A 17,500-nucleotide genomic window follows, 5' to 3' on the forward strand; every position below is an offset into this window, starting at 1 on the left:
TGTTCAGTATTCGAGTTCTTCCACGAGCGTTGACTTTGTATACAAAAATTTGTAACACAGCAGTAAGTACCAGGTATCCAGGTCAAATGGAACAATGATAAATCACTCATGACAGTACAACATGGTGTGAAATGCTGAAACCTCTATAAGGATATTAACGCTGATTTCATCAATTAATCACAGCATTGTTTGTTGCTAAAGCTTCAAAAATGTAGTTTCATAATTACCAACATTAGAGAGTTCCATTTTGAGGCAGACGTCTCTTTCTGAGAAGGGGGAAGGGGTGCAGTGGAGGAAGAAAGTTACCTTGGTGCTCGCTCACCTGTCTTTCCATTATATTCAGATCCCATCACTTGGGTCCAACTTAATGTAAAGTGGTGTCACGATTTCATCACTTGGTAAAATGGCATGTGACGCATTTGTCATCCTTCCAGGCAATTCTTTTCATTTTGTACCACCTGAGAGGAAGCTTTACCATGTGGCACCAGACGGTTGGAGGGACATGGGCAACAAGAAAACCAAAGCTCCACCGCTGTTCATACTTCACTTGCGTGTGAAGTTCTTCCCTGATGATGAGGCATGCCTGCGGTGAGTAACAGTAACCACCATCATATCCATTTCCCTTTGTTATGGCATCTGTGCAACAGGACCAATTATTTTGAGGTACTGGTCACATAAAAGCCATTTTTCCCACCATTCCAGCGGCCTATCCTTATGCCAGGCCTCCCACAATCTGCAGGAATTGCTAATTATACAGCTAACCACAATCAGGGAAAGTTACTGGCACACACATCACTATTTTAGAGAAACATCCTGAGATCTTTATTGTCCACATCTTTAATTCAGACGTGACAGCTGATGCTAGTTTCATCAATGATGCACGCAGATCGTAATCTTCCTTGTCGTTTCAATAATAGGGCCAAAAATAATGGCTCTCACTCTTAGTTGGAAACTATAATGAATAATTTAGAGACTCCTTCCTGCATCCGTAATCTTCCCTTGCCTCTCACCCCTCGTTCCCTGTCAATGTTGTTTTCATCTGGTCATCTGGTGGCCACTCTGCTAATTCATCTTCCTTTTTCTTCTTCCCCATATGCTGCGTCTACATAGACATGACCAGACACGTTACCAGTTTTACTTGCAATTACGAAGGGACATCTTGGAAGAGCGGCTGCATTGTGGCTCGGATCTCGCTGTGCTCTTGGCAGCACTTGCCCTGCAGGCAGACATAGGAAACCTATTTCCAGAGGTGAGACCGCCCAGGTGTGATAACTTGGTGTCTTTAATCGTGTTTTTTTTTTATTTCTGTTTACTCCCCCAATGGTATAAAAAATTTACTTTCAACCAGTAAATGAATGATGTCGTCATACTTCCTCGTGCAAATTACGTCGAGGTATGACACGTCCCAGTTTTCTAACTTTTATTGATTAATTTTCTGAAGGTAAAACCTCAGTAATGCGAGCACATAATTTGGTACTCCAAAAGTACAGGGTGTTCCAAAAAGACCCGGACAACTTTGGATGTTGATATGTTTAGTACCGCAAATGATAAAATGATACCATTTGGTTGATTCTCTGCGGAAACTCATTAGTTTTTATTGGGGAAGATCAACCGGCACAATGCGAGTATCTGGGGCTCTGAAAACCCCCACGTTGTCATTGAACTCACACGTGATAGTCCGAAAGTCACTGTGTGGTGTGACCTTCTCCATCACTGCTTGGTGGCTGCGTTTTTCTTTGTGGAGGATACAATGACCTCAACAATTTACATGAACATGTTGGAAGGATTCGCCTTCCCACAGATTGAAGACCTGCAACCCGATATCATTTTTCAACAGGACAGCACTCCCCCTCATTTGGCCTTAGTCCTTCGAGCCATCCTGAATGAAAAATTTCCACGTTGTTGGATTGGCTGAGGTGGACAACCACCTGACCCCACGATAACTAGACATAACCCTCTTGTTTGTTTTTTTTCTTTGGGGGTTTGTTAAAGATGTTGTCGACAACACCAAGGTGGCAAACCTGCAGGATCTTCGTTCTCGGATCACAGCTGCATGCGCACTGGTGGATGCAAACACGCTGAGCCGAACATGGCAAGAACTCGTGTTCTGTGTTCATGTCCTGCGTGCGACAAATGGAGCTCACATTGAAGTGTATTGATGGGGTGCACAAAACATGATGAGTTTCTGTATCATATAAACCAAAGGGTAACGTTCTATCATTTGTCGTTCTAAATATATGAACAACCAATTTGTCTGGGTCTTTTTGGAGCAACCTGTACTTTGCATGTTAGAGTTTGGTTAGTACCCCAGAAGGGTTAATTTACTTTGTTGACAGGTCCAAGGGCGGCACTACTTTCGGGCAGAACACTATCTCCCGCCAGGCATGCTGTGCCTCATGGCTCCAGGATACATCTGGGAACAGGTCCCCCGACTTCATGCGAGCTTGCATGGGCTGGCGAGACAAGACGCAAGGCGCCACTTTCTCAAAGTATGCTTTTTCTGCCATTCACGTTCTTCTTGGTAAACGAGGTCAAGTGCTGTAATTGGCCAATGTTACTCTGTTTGCCTCTTTATTCTCACACCCTCTGCTTCATTCATGAATGTGATTGATGGTGTGCTCTTATACCCATACTCTGTGCCATTTCTCTTAGGTAGCTCAATCTCTGCCCAATTATGGTGTTCATAGTTACCAGGTGTTGTGGGAGCGCAAAGCTCTTGCAGCCACTGAGGCTGCGCTGGGAATAAAACCAACGGGTGTCACCATCCATGGCCTGAGCAATGGAATACAAGTCTCTGAACTGAACATTTCTTGGACAGAGATCAAGAAGATCTCTTGCCAGGTAGATTACTTGTGGGCCTATGTTGTCAATGTCAGAAGGAATACGGTCATTTCTTAAATTTAATCACACCATCATTACTTTTAATATCAAAAGTTCTATCCTCTCTATAGTCTCTCTAAATTTGGGAATGCCGAAGGTCAAATTGTGTGGTTCATGATTTACTTTAATTTCCTCTTTCCTTATTTTCCTTTGCTGGACCCCCCCAAACTCCATTCAGCGAAAGCAGTTGGTGATCCTGCCAGTACTACATGGTGAAAAGCATGAATTTGTCATGTCCAGCAGTGAAGACTGCCGTGGACTGTTGCGTCTCTGTGAGGATCAGCATAGCTACGGCTTGCGCAACCTATGCAAACCGGGTGGGTTTTACATGTCCTACAGACAGCCAGAACCTCATGTACATCACTGTGCTTTCATTTATAGAATTTCGAGATTTTCTTAACTGGCCATCTTTATATTATATATGCAAAAATATTGTAATTTTGGACAACTCCTTCCCCATTTTTGTATTCTTCGCCATGTATGTTTGCAGTGGAGATATGACGACATTTAATTAATTAAACATTTAACCCTTCTACTTTCACAACAATCCTCTTGAAGAAGTCCTTTCATTCAAGCTTCTGGGTCTCACTATCTGCCATGATCTTTCCTGGGAAAGTCACATTTCCAACCTGGCCTCCAATACCAGTCACCGACTGGGAATCCTGCATCATGCAAAATCCTTCTTTGGCCCACCTGAGCTCCTGACCATTTACAAAGCTTTCATCCTCAGCCTGATGGAGTACTGCTCTCCCCTCTGGGTTGGTGCTCCCACCTCTCGCCTTTCTCTACTTCACGGTGTGGAAACCAACGCATTTCAGATCATTGGTATCTCCCGTGATGAGGCTGAGTCTTTGGGTCTCTCACTCTCTTACCGCAGGCAGGTTGGTGGTCTTTGTCTTCGACCAAATCCTATCCGGCCTTCCCCCCCCGCTCTGTCTGTGCTCTGCCCCCCCTCCCATATTTCTGCAGGGCGCTCAAGGTCTGCCAGCAACCACCTTCTGGTAAAACTACCAAAATCACGAATCACTGCTCACCTTCACTCTTTCATTCCTCTATTTTCCCACCTTTGGAATAAACTTCCTCACTCTCTTCAATCCCACTCTTCCCTCCAGGTCTTCAAAACAGCTGATCACCACCATCTCTTATCTTCCCCCATCCAAAACCATGATCTTTTCTACCCCCGTTAATCCACCCCAAATCACCTCCTTCAAATTCTCTGCTCTCCTTCCTGAAAGTCCGTGTGGTGTCCATCCTGTTTACCCTGTGTACCCCACCCCATCCCTCTCCCTTCCACAGATCTCCTCATGTGTCTATTTCCACCTCTCTTGTCTCCTGCTCAGCTTGTTACACGTTCTGTGTGTTAGCTCCTACACGAGTCTCGACATTGTATATAAAAAAGCCGAAGTATAAGGTAATATTTTGGCAAGTTTGCAAATTACAGCACAAACTGTGTGTTGTTAAGTTGTATTTTATTCTGGACATGTAAAGGTTGATGAGAATGAGCCAATTTTAAAGCTGTGATGGTTAAACAACTTGACAATACCAAACGTTAAACATACGTAGCTCAAAGCAAAACTGTACTGTACTGAAATGGGATATGCTAAGCAGGCAGACACGAGCGGAAGGACAGTCGAGCCGGGCTGTGTTGCACAGTGCGAGCGCGGGCGTACTGTGCCCGCGGCTCCCCTTTATTCCGTATTCGCACACTCACGAGCCGGACGACTCCAGCATTACTACGACGCCTCAGACGGCGCGCACACCCTATATCCCTTGCAGATACGATAACCACCACGACCACTCCTCCAATCATCACGCCCATCATGCATCATCATCATGCCCCTCCCCGTGGGCCCGCAGACTACACCACACTCCTCCCTCCTAAAAGTATGATTATTAAATGACCACCAATATAAGAAGCATTATAAGGACTTCAGTATAATAATCATGAAAATAAAATGACCAATAGCGAAGTATAATAGCACACCACATCATATAATGTGTCGATGCGAGCGAGTGGAGCAGCAAAGGCCAGGTCTGACCGCGTTACCGATATGAAGCAGCAAAATGAGAAGCACAGCAGCACTACGCAGCAAAAACGCCCCCAGGCGGCCCATGCTGACATGGCCCTCGCCAAGGTCGTAACGACCTTTCGAGCCAACCTCCCCCGGCCCCATCAAACGCCTCTGGCCCACTCCCCCCAGGCAGACCCGACGTAGATAAACATCCCGAGGCCGGCAGCCCGCTATCTGGAAGCCGTGGCGCCAGCCTTAGACCTTGGCCGGGGGCACTGAACAGCGCCGCTGGCTGCATGCATTTAATGAGCCAAAACAACTCACGCACCACAATCAGTTGAGACGCCAACGCCCGTCCAAACGGCCTTGAGCGAACACAGAGAGCTGCGCTCGCAACCAGAGGTGGGGGTAACGCCGACCAGGGCACCAATCTTGGTCCTGAGTCGACCTCCGAGACCCACACGGCCGCTAGACGGGAGCAACTCCACTTAAACCACACTGCAATCATAGGCTCGTTATAAATCACTACGAACATTATTCGAAGTATTGCAAACTCATTTTTCCGTACAGCGCGCTTTTTTGATAAAATCCCAGCACATGACAAAGCAATTACCTGCGGCCTGGGGCAACTGGAGGCCAATAAACCCTCTTTATTCGCCCCCACATCACATTGATCATAACACCAACTCCATTGACTGATCCCTGCCAAATCCACTTTCACACGAGAACTGCTGGCATTTATTTCAACAACGTTAAAATGCATCACTAGAGCAAGGAAAAACATATATGCCCTGAACAACAACCCACAACCCACATCACGAGTCCGTTTCCTGGTTGTCGACTTGATGTTGTGACTCGCGACTCCCTTTAACGCCACGGGCTCACCGCCACCTGTTGAAGCTGCCGGAACAACACTGACGCGCATTGCCTCACAAACCCTGCCGAAGCGCGGGAACTCATCGCGAACGAAGCGCGGGAACTCATCGCGAGAGCTGATCCTGGAGCGCACATTTATTTCAACAACGTTAAACTGCATCACTAGAGCAAGGAAAAACATATATGCCCTGAACAACAACCCACAACCCACATCACGAGTCCGTTTCCTGGTTGTCGACTTGATGTTGCGACTCGCGACTCCCTTTAACGCCACGGGCTCACCGCCACCTGTTGAAGCTGCTGGAACAACACTGACGCGCATTGCCTCACGAACCCTGCCGAAGCACGGGAACTCATCGCGAACGAAGTGCGGGAACTCATCGCGAGAGCTGATCCTGGAGCGCACATCACCGCCGCAGGCAGCAACGAACGGTCGCTCCCGCTGCATCGACGCGGCCCCCGCCGCCAGCGCCTCGCCCTCGGTACTCGACGAAGGTCTCGAAGAGAGCACTGGCACATCTGGAGGTACGAACCGGAACCCGTTCCGACCCAAAAGGGTCCGGCTCGCCGTGCCCGGCTCCTGCTCCGGCTCGCCGGCATCGTCATGCCCCGGCTGCAGGCTGATCTCCAGGTCACCGGGGTCCTGCTGCGGTGACCCTTCGCTCCCGGTGCGACTGTGCTGCGGTGCCCCTTCGCTCCCGGTGCGACCGTGCTGCGGTGCGCGCCCTCGTCCCGCACCGCTAGGCGCGCGAGCACCCTGCGGCACTTGAGCCATCGCGCGGACTTGCGCGGTCACCGCATGGCCTTCGGGATTAGCCGCCATGCTCCAGCTGGAGCTACTCATTATGTCCTGGCCAGCCATGGCGCGGACATCCATGAGTGTCTGCTCGACAGATGAAGCAGTCGCGACCGCCGAGTCGAATGTGATGTCAGTCAACCGTAGGATGGCTGCTCGCAGACCAGAAATAAAATGATCTCTGAACCGTGCCGGACGCTCCTCTGTCGTGAATTTGCACGGCACAGCCGAATGCGATGCGCGGCCAGCACGAGTGGACTCAATTCGACACCTGATCCGTGCCTCGCTCACTTCCCCCCCCCCCCCTGCCACTGATCTTGTCATCTCCGGATCAATTGCAAGCAGGTTTCGACCCGGGATGGAAGGATCGCTTCGCACACCGCCATCTATGACCGTAATAATGGGCGATGACCCTCGGCCCACACACCGTAGACGACCTCGAGAGCTCAGACCGCCGTCCGAGTGATTGCATTGCCACGCTCGCCCACGACCCGCGCCGCAGACCGTGCGCATGGCCGTGCGTGCCTGGCCCATCGCGACGACCCCTAGACCATCTGCTGTGCCCCGACCATCGAGACCTCGGACATTCTCCAGAGCTTGCGCGACGTCCCACGCCGCGTTCGAGCCGAAACGCGTGTCCTCGACAAAACGAACAGGAAAATGAACCAAACGAACGAACGTTGCCCACTCGACGTGGCCGAAGTCGATTCCGACGAAGGCAGGCATGCGTACGTTTGCCGTGCACCGACCCTCTGCCATGTTCACGCTGGCGAGACCTTTGGCTCCGTACCTTGGAACCGCACGGGTCATTTGCCGCCCTTACACACGCCGATCCGAAGATCCTCGTTCGCCAACTGTACTGTACTGAAATGGGAGATGCTTAGCAGGCAGACACGAGCGGAAGGACAGTCGAGCCGGGCTGTGTTGCACAGTGCGAGCGCGGGCGTACTGTGCCCGCGGCTCCCCTTTATTCCGTATTCGCACACTCACGAGCCGGACGACTCCAGCATTACTACGACGCCTCAGACGGCGCGCACACCCTATATCCCTTGCAGATACGATAACCACCACGACCACTCCTCCAATCATCACGCCCATCATGCATCATCATCATGCCCCTCCCCGTAGGCCCGCAGACTACACCACAAAAACCAAAAGACGAATGTAAAACAGACCCGATAAATTCTAGGCCAGTGAGCCTGCTTCCAATTACAAGCAGTCATGGAATCCATCATTGCTTACAACGCCAAGTGCTTCCTGTTTCCATACAACCTGATCTCCGACCATTCGTTTGGTTTCCGTCCCGGTCACTCAATCCTGGGCCTGTTTCTGCTCAACTTTCAGCAATCGTTGGAGGCATTTAATTGTCAAACAAGAGGTTTAACCGTCACCCTGAACATGTCTCTGGCATTCGACACAGTCTGGCATCCTGCTTTGCTTGCCTGTGGCATGAAAGGCCAACATTCCAGGATTTTTGATTTGCACTCACACAAGTCAACGTGTTACCATCAATGGAACAGTCTCCTCTCCTCCCCCAGTGGGGGCTGGAGTTACCCATGGTCGTGTTTTGGGTCCAGTCTTGTTCCTCATCAGAACTTCCTCTGTCGGGATGGCACGGATCCTCCATATGTTTAATAGAACGTAAATCCTCAAAAAATCTACCAAGATACAAACTTGTAAATTAAAAAATCTACCACGATACAAACTTGTAAATTAAAAAATCTACCACGATACAAACTTGTAAATTTAAAAATCTACCGCGATACAAACTTGTAAATTTAAAAATCTACCGCGATACAAACTTGTAAATTTAAAAATCTACCATGATACAAACTTGTAAATTAAAAAATCTACCACGATACAAACTTGGAAATTAAAAAATCTACCACGATACAAACTTGTAAATTAAAAAATCTACCAAGATACAAACTTGTAAATTAAAAAATCTACCAAGATACAAACTTGTAAATTATAAAATGTACCACGATACAAACTTGTAAATTAAAAAATGTACCACGATACAAACTTGTAAATTAAAAAATCTACCAAGATACAAACTTGTAAATTAAAAAAAATCTACCAAGATACAAACTTGTAAATTTAAAAATCTACCACGATACAAATTTGTAAGTTTAAAAATCTACCATGATACAAACTTATAAATTTAAAAACCTACCAAGATACAAACTTGTAAATTTAAAAATCTACCACAATACAAAGTTGTAAATCTAAAAATCTACCATGATACAAACTTGTAAATTAAAAAATCTACCACGATACAAACTTGTAAATTTAAAAATCTACCACAATACAAAGTTGTAAATAAAAAAATCTACCATGATACAAACTTGTAAATTAAAAAATCTACCACGATACAAACTTGTAAATTAAAATATCTACCACGATACAAACTTGTAAATTAAAAAATGTGCCACGATACAAACTTGTAAATTAAAAAAATCCACCAAGATACAAACTTGTAAGTTAAAAAAATCTACCACGATACAAACTTGTAAATTAAAAAATCTACCACAATACTAACTTGTAAATTAAAAAAATCTACCAAGATACAAACTTGTAAATTAAAAAATCTACCAAGATACAAACTTGTAAATTCTAAAATGTACCACGATACAAACTTGTAAATTAAAAAATGTACCACGATACAAACTTGTAAATTAAAAAATCTACCGATACAAACTTGTAAATTAAAAAAATCGACCAAGATACAAACTTGTAAATTTAAAAATCTACCACGATACAAATTTGTAAGTTTAAAAATCTACCATGATACAAACTTATAAATTTAAAAACCTACCAAGATACAAACTTGTAAATTTAAAAATCTACCACAATACAAAGTTGTAAATCTAAAAATCTACCATGATACAAACTTGTAAATTAAAAAATCTACCACGATACAAACTTGTAAATTTAAAAATCTACCACAATACAAAGTTGTAAATTAAAAAATCTACCATGATACAAACTTGTAAATTAAAAAATCTACCACGATACCAACTTGTAAATTAAAAAAATCTACCACGATACAAACTTGTAAATTAAAATATCTACCACGATACAAACTTGTAAATTAAAAAATGTGCCACGATACAAACTTGTAAATTAAAAAAATACACCAAGATACAAACTTGTAAGTTAAAAAATCTACCACAATACAAACTTGTAAATTAAAAAAATCTACCACGATACAAACTTGTAAATTAAAAAATCTACCACGATACTAACTTGTAAATTAAAAAAATCTACCAAGATACAAACTTGTAAATTAAAAAATCTACCAAGGTACAAACTTGTAAAGTCAAAAATCTACCACAATACAAACTTGTAAATTAAAAAATCGATCACGATACAAACTGGTAAATTAAAAAATCTACCACGATACAAACTTGTAAATTAAAAAATCTACCACGACACAAAGTTGTAAATTAAAAAAAAATCTACCAAGATACAAACTTGTAAATTAAAAAATCTACCACGATACAAACTTGTAAATTAATAAATCTACCATGATACAAACTTGTAAATTAAAAAATCTACCAAGATACAATCTTTTAAATTAAAAAAATCTACCAAGATACAAACTTGTAAATTAAAAAAATCTACCATGATACAAACTTGTAAATTAATAAATCTACCACGATACAAACTAGTAAATTAAAAAATCTACCAAGATACAATCTTTTAAATTAAAAAATCTACCATGATACAAACTTGTAAGTTAAAAAATCTACCAAGATACAAACTTGTAAATTAAAAAATCTACCAAGGTACAAACTTGTAAATTATAAAATCTACCACGATACCAGCTTGTAAATTAAAAAATCTACCACGATACAAACTGGTAAATTAAAAAATATACCACGATACAAACTTGAAAATTAAAAAATCCACCACAATACAAACTTGTAAATTAAAAAAAATCTACCAAGATACAAACTTGTAAATTAAAAAATCTACCACGATACAAACTTGTAAATGAAAAAATCTACCATGATACAAACTTGTAAATTAAAAAAATCTACCACGATACAAACTTGTAAATGAAAAAATCTACCATGATACAAACTTGTAAATTAAAAAAATCTACCATGATACAAACTTGTAAATTAAAAAAATCTACCATGATATAAACTTGTAAATGAAAAAATCTACCAAGATACAAACTTGTAAATTAAAATATCTACCACGATACAAACTTGTAAATTAAAAAAAATCTACCACGATACAAATTTGTAAATTTAAAAATCTACCACGATACAAACTTGTATATTTATGAAGTACCAGTTGTCTGTGGAGGATTTTACATTCAACACTGTTCCTTTTTTTGGAACAGGAACAGTTCCAACACTGTTCCTGTCGAGACTTGTGGAAAAGCTCGAACACTGAACGGATCAGGACAAACAGAACAAAAGGAACAGTAGAAAGAGCGGAGAAACACCAATAGCAAGCTTGAAGGATGAGGTAGAAGGAGATTTTGGCAAATAAGGGAAATGGGAAGGAAATATGGATGGGGAGGATGCCTGGGGTGGACAATATGAATACAAAAGCAAACTCTTAGGAAGGTAAGACTGGAAATTTGGAGAGAGTTTGGTGCTCGTCCACTAGGATGAGGCTCAGGTCTGTCATACCGGAGGATGGAGAAATCGAGGAGAGATACTTGGGAGTCAGAGATTTCTTGAAGGAGGAACGTTTCTGTTAGGCAGATTATGTCTGGTTTGTCAGTGGCAACCTGTACGGAGAGATCTGTCAGGTCTGAGCGAAGGCCCTGGATGTTTGAGGTCTACAGTGGTCCTTCTAGTTTGGTATGTTTTTGTCTATATCTTTCTTTGCACGGGCTTTACTAAAGAGTGCCCTCTTCAGCTTCCATCTTCATTGTAATTTCAATTTGAATGGAAGATACAATCAATGCTAGATAAAACACTCCTGTCATTGTTCTAACTGAGCATGCTTTCCCACTGTTTTAGTGTCTTCTCTTTGCCATTTTGATGCTGGGCCTGAGGATGCGCATGTGGATGCGGATCAGAAATGGAGTACCATCCCTGCTATGCGTGGTTCTTCCAAGCTCAATACGGACTCCATGTCACATGACAACAGGCCTAGCTGGCTCAGCTCTGGTACTCCTCCGTACCTGTTGAAATATTTATGTAAAATTGTACCGTATTTATTTTGACTTTTGTTGTTTTCACTGGATAACATTTTATTTGATTGTATCTTTCCAATTCAGCACCATCTGAAGTTGGAGTTGAACATTTTGGTTTACATAGACCTTAAAACCCTTATCTACATTTGGTCTTCTGCAACTAGTTTGGCTTCATTAAAGCCTCCTTATGCATTCTCCTCAAATATGTATTTTTTTATGATATCGATCTAATTTTCATTTATATGATCTCAGACTCATGGAGTGAGTGCTTCAAAAAAACGGTTTTTTTTTGGAAAATTTTGAAAAAATGGAATCGTTGTTAATCACATAAAGAACACACCCTGAGGGAGGGAACGCCACTTTTGGAGATTTGGGGCTTTCTTCTTTTCCCACTTATATTATGAACAGTACCAGTTTCACTGAGCATCCCCATCGGCTTGCATCCAGCTCCTGCTGAAACATGAAGTCGGGCGGCAATCTTCCGCATGGAGTAATCTTCACTGGTTCAGACTTTGATTTATATCTGCTTGTCATGTGATATTTGCTTCCCAGGAGTGATAGTATTCACCACACCACGATGATATCACCACCTGTAAAGGATTTTTTTTATAGTCCTCCTGTTGGTGTTGAACTTTCTGTTTGTCTACATGACAACTGATCACAGTGTGCTCTCTCAAACATTTCATGATTACACAACAGAGGTGATTCTATCATGTGTTATTTACATGTTATCCCCAGTTTTTCCTGTTTTCATAATTATTTATAAGGCTGTGTATTACAGGAGAGGTCACATCATTGAAATGTAAACACTAACCTGTATCAATTTGCACTACGCCGTTCTCCGATTATGCCACTTTCACTTTTCAGTTACTCTGGCTAATGCCAAGTCCAATAATTACAAGTACAGTAATAAGAAACATATTTCAGATGTAAAAGGATGTAGGGATAGTCACAATAGATTATCATGTGGAATCACCTCTGCATCATTCTTTGAATCTCACCGTCACACTTGGTCTCACCGTCGGCCATGATCTCTCGTGGGCAAACCACATTTCAAAGTTGGCCTCCAAAGCCAGCTGCCAAATGGGCATCCTCCCTCGTACAGGGTCCTTCCTTGGCACACCTGAACCCCTGTCCTCCGACAAGGCTTTCATCCGCAGCTTGATGCACACGGCTTTCCCCGCTGGGCTTGCTCCCCTGCGTCATGCTTGATGCCGTGGAAACCGATGCTTTTCAGATTATTGGAATCTCCCATGATTTGGCTGACTCTAAGGGCCTGTCTCTTCACCATCACAGAACGGTCAGTGGTCTCTGTCTTCTTCTGCCATTTTTCTGGTCTTCCACCCTCTGCTCTTTCCCTGCTTTGTCCCCTCCCCCCCCCCCCCCCCCATGTTTCTGCAGGGGTCACATGGTCCACCATCAACCCCCTTCAGGTGGAACTCCTAAAATGCAGAATCACTGCTTACGTCCACTCATTTGTTCATCTTTATTCCTACCTCTGGAACCAAGTTCTACACTCTCTTCAATCTCCTTCTTCCCTCCAGGCCTTCAAGACAGCTGTTCACCATCATTTCAGATCATCCCAAATCCAAAACCATGATCTTTTCTATCCTTGTTAACCCCTGCCCCCCCTGCCCCACCCCAATCTCTCCTTCCAAATTTCCATTTTCCCTCCTGAGAGCTCCCTTCTGTATCAATCTTGTCCACCCCATTCATCCTCTCCTGCCACCCATTCTTCACCACTTCCATTGTTTGTCGGCCTCCCCCTGTCTTGACATTCGGCTCTGCTCTTGGTGTTTCCCCCCCATTCCACTCTGCTGTTCATTTTGTCCTGTCGCATCCTATTCCATTCAGTGCACTAGGACTCACTCTTCCAACAGCCTCGACTCTGTATCACAACAACAACAAATTAACAACTGCCTGGCTCCATTGTCTATTGCTTCATGAGAACACAATGAAAAATTATATATTGTTATAACAGGCAGTTACTACAAAGGTTGTTACACTTCAAGAAGATAGTTGATTTGTTTGTCTGGTGCAGTGTATAATTTGAGTAAAAAAACAAAAATAAATTCTGAAATTTCTGCATTTGCCGCACATCCATGTGTTCAAGAATACTGCACTCTCAGTACCATCCCGACCATCGAGGTCTGAAAGGTCTGAAGAACAAATTGAAAAGGTTGAGACATGGTCGTGATGCAATAATTCGTAAGGAATAGACGCACTCACGCTCCAATACTATGTAATTAAAAATTAATAGAAGAACAGTACTCACATTAAATGGTATGTAAATAATAGACAGACTCACACGGGTTGGCACAGTCTTCACCGTGTTTTTTTGGTTATATTTACTATGTATATGTATATACAAATGTATATGTATATATAAATGTGTGTGTATATATATATATATATATATATATATATATATATATATATATATATATATATATATATATATATATATATATATATATATATATATATGTATATATATATACATACACGACCGGTCAAAAGTTTTAGAACACCTCCATTTTTCCAGTTTTTACTGAAATTTAAGCAGTTTAATGCTTCAATGTACTCTGAAATTAAAATATAGAACAAATAAACAATTTCAGATAAAAAAGAAATTATGGAATCGTTTTGTTGAACAAAATTTAAGCTAAATTTTTGACTCATCAAAGTATCCACTTTTTGCAGACATGAGAGCCGAACACGTTCGTGGCATTCTTTCCACAATTGAAATCAAATGTTGTTCGGAAAGTTCTTCCCAACACTGTTGCAGAAGTTCCCACAAATGTGTTGTACTTGTAGGTTACTTTGCTTTCACCCTTCTGTCCAGTTCATCCCAAACCAGCTCGATGGGGTTTAAGTCTGGAGACTGTGCTGGCCATTCCATGATTTGAAGCCTACCGTCTTGCTGTTTTCCTCAAAGGTAGTTCAGACATAGCCTGGAGGTATGTTTTGGATCGTCATCTTGCTGTAGGATGAACCCCTGACCAACTAGGCGTAGACCAGAGGGTATTGCATGGTGCTGCAAAATGCTGTGGTCGCCCTTTTGGTTCAGGGTGCAGTCACTCTGTGCAAGTCGCTCACTCTGGATCCAGCAAAAGAGCCCCAGATCATCACGCTTCCTCCTCCATGTTTGACAAGTTTGTGTCACACACTGAGGAACCATCCTTTCGCCTACTCGACGGCATACAAAAACCCTGCATGATGAACCGAATATTTCAAATTTTGATTCATAAGTCCTTCTTCCATAAGACCTTCTTCCAGTTTTCAGTAGTCCACTGGCGGTGCTTCATTGCCCAGGCAAGCTTCTTTTTCTTATTTTGCCATCTTCGCAATGGCTTTCTTACTGCCACTCGACCTGTCAAACCTGCAGCTCGAAGTCTTGTCTTCACAGTTGAAACTGAGACTTCCTTACTTCGACCAGTGTCAAGCTGTGCTTGAAGCTGCTGTCTTGTGAGCCGCCTATCACACAAACTTTTGACTCTCAGAAACTTGTCTTCTGGTTGTGTTGTGGCTTTGGGTCTGCCAGACTTCTTCCTATTAGAGTTTCCTCCAGTTTCCAAGTGCCTTTTGATGGTGTAGGAAACTGTACTCACTGACACCTTGGCTTCTTTGCAATTTCTCGAATGGAAAGACCTACACTTTTAAGGGTTATAATGTTCCGTCTGTCTTACTTTGTTAATTGTCTTTTTCTCGCCATTTTGATCGCAATATACTACTTCCTGCAGTGCAATATTGTCCAAATAATGCTCCAGAGGGTGTAGCAACAAAGTCTGTTCCAACACTGCTTTTATACAGACAGAGGGTTTGTAACTAATCAACAAAAGTTGGGACACCTGTAGGAATTGTATGCATCAACTTTCAAGGCTTAATTTACTTCCATTGCTGCAGAACAGCTGCAGTTGCTAACCCATTACTTGTTCCCTGAAAAGGGCCATTTTTAACAACTCTGAAGTTTCATTATTTTTCAGTTTTTGGTAACCTAAACTTTTTGTTTTAACCTCTGGCAGTTTACCGCTTAGCTTTGTACCATTTCAGGTTTAGACCGGCAGCCCAGAGGGTTTTGATCACACGAACGAGGTACCAATATCTGAGTGCAGGGGGTTTGAGGGAGTAACCTGACATATGCAGATGTGGATTTCTGCCGGGCATCACCAGCTCGGTTTGGCCCCTGGGGACCCTCAAAGTGGCCCTTAAAATGGGCTAGATCAAACATCGGAGGTACCAGTTAAAACCAGGTTTAAATGAACAAATACATCCCCCAGAGTGTAGAATGGCCCATGCAAGAAAAATTGTCCGCTGCATAAGGGTCGCCAGAAGCCCAAAAAGGGTCCAAAAATTTGGGCTAGATCAAACATTGGAGGTACCAGTTAAAACCAGGTTTAAATGAACAAGTACATCCCCCAGAGTGTAGAATGGCCCATGCAAGAAACTTTGTCCGCTGCATAAGGGTCGCCAGAAGCCCCTTAAGTTGGCGCCTTCGAACAATTTGAGCTAGATCAAACATTGGAGGAACCAGATAAAACTTAGTTTAAATGAACTCGGACATAACCCAGAGTGTAGAATGACCCATGCATGAAACTTTGTCCACTGCGTTGACCCTATCAGAAACCCCTTAAGTTGGCCCTTTCGAAGAACTTGAGCGAGATGAAACATTGGCGGTACCACTTAAAACCAGGTTTACATGAACAAGTACACTCCACTGAGTATACATTGCCCCATGCCAGACAAATTGTCCACTGCGATGGCCCTACCAGACACCCCAAATGTTGGCCTTTCGGGAGACTATGTGGAGGTCAAACGTAAAGGCCCTGAACTGTATTCTAGGTTGGTAAAAATAATGACAAACCCCTACCTTTTTATTGTATTCCTTATTGTAATAAAAATCCACATGCAAAAGGTTAACCTTTATGTATGCTCGGGAGCCAGACTAGTACCACAAAAGCCTCGTAGTGTGGTGGGTTAGTCGGTTGACCCACAATCCAGAGGTCTGGGTTCAAATCCCAGCGGTGTCAATCGGGGTGTCTTTCCCATCGATGGTTTCCATGTTCATTGTTCACGTCATAGTTATCCCATGCCAGCCCTGTGCCACGGATGGGATTTAGTTCTACACCATCAGGTGCATCTCTTTCGTTCTCCTCAGCTGAAAATGCAAACTCTGTCTCCAATGCCTTGACCTCATCATAACTGAGGCAGTTTCCCAGCCGGTTCAGGATACGCAGGATCAGTTTTGAGCCGGTTAAAGTCCCCAGTCCTAACCCAAGCACTATGTGCTTCCAAGGCCGCACTGAACCCCTTGATACATTATAAACTGTATCTGAAGACGTCGCCATTACCTTTCTCTGAACAGTTTCTCTGTTATCATCACCAGAAGGCTCACGAAGGCCACAAAGGAGTGTTCTGTATAACAGCAACACTTCTTCTGGGAGATCAGGTGAACATGCCTTGAGTGTCTCTACAGATGTTGGAGTCGGTGTTTTCCACTTGAGCATCGCCTGTATTACAGCGTGAAGATTAAGTGCTGCAGTGCATATCATGTGGAGGTGCTTCTCATCATCATCACGTGGGCTTGCTCTTGCATCATCATCACAGATACCAGAACTGTACATGAAATTTCCCTTCCGATGGTCGTAAACGGATGTGGCAATTTTCTCCCCGAATTTGTCTTTGATTTTGTTCATCAAAGCCTGTACCGCGTAACCTTCTATACCGTCTACTGTCCCTCCTGCACTTGGATATTCTGCTTTATAGAGTTCG

At 43.2% G+C, this 17,500-nt stretch overlaps 2 protein-coding genes across 6 annotated transcripts in view; one reads left to right on the forward strand and one right to left on the reverse strand.

The window, feature by feature from the left end:
• Positions 1-17,500, forward strand: part of LOC147027209 (tyrosine-protein phosphatase non-receptor type 13-like) — a 284,017-nt gene that overhangs the window by 118,417 nt on the left and 148,100 nt on the right. For all 5 annotated transcript variants that reach the window (XM_085883442.1, XM_085883444.1, XM_085883445.1 and 2 more), the window contains exons 11-16: positions 435-588; positions 1,111-1,249; positions 2,337-2,489; positions 2,653-2,841; positions 3,059-3,197; positions 11,553-11,702. In XM_085883442.1, the coding sequence (XP_085739568.1) occupies positions 435-588; positions 1,111-1,249; positions 2,337-2,489; positions 2,653-2,841; positions 3,059-3,197; positions 11,553-11,702 (924 nt within the window). The remainder of the gene's footprint in view (positions 1-434; positions 589-1,110; positions 1,250-2,336; positions 2,490-2,652; positions 2,842-3,058; positions 3,198-11,552; positions 11,703-17,500) is intronic.
• LOC147027211 (uncharacterized) overlaps positions 16,623-17,500 on the reverse strand; it is a 3,940-nt gene continuing 3,062 nt past the window's right edge. Inside the window, exon 3 of the mRNA XM_085880340.1 lies at positions 16,623-17,500. This exon is cut by the window's right edge and continues 719 nt beyond it. Coding sequence (XP_085736466.1) covers positions 16,756-17,500 — 745 coding nt within the window. The 3' untranslated portion in view covers positions 16,623-16,755.

This window comes from Eptatretus burgeri, chromosome 5 (genome assembly GCF_056783735.1).
Source record: "Eptatretus burgeri isolate ZD-2024b chromosome 5, Ebu_testis_v1, whole genome shotgun sequence".
In the NCBI taxonomy this organism is placed as follows: domain Eukaryota; kingdom Metazoa; phylum Chordata; class Myxini; order Myxiniformes; family Myxinidae; genus Eptatretus; species Eptatretus burgeri.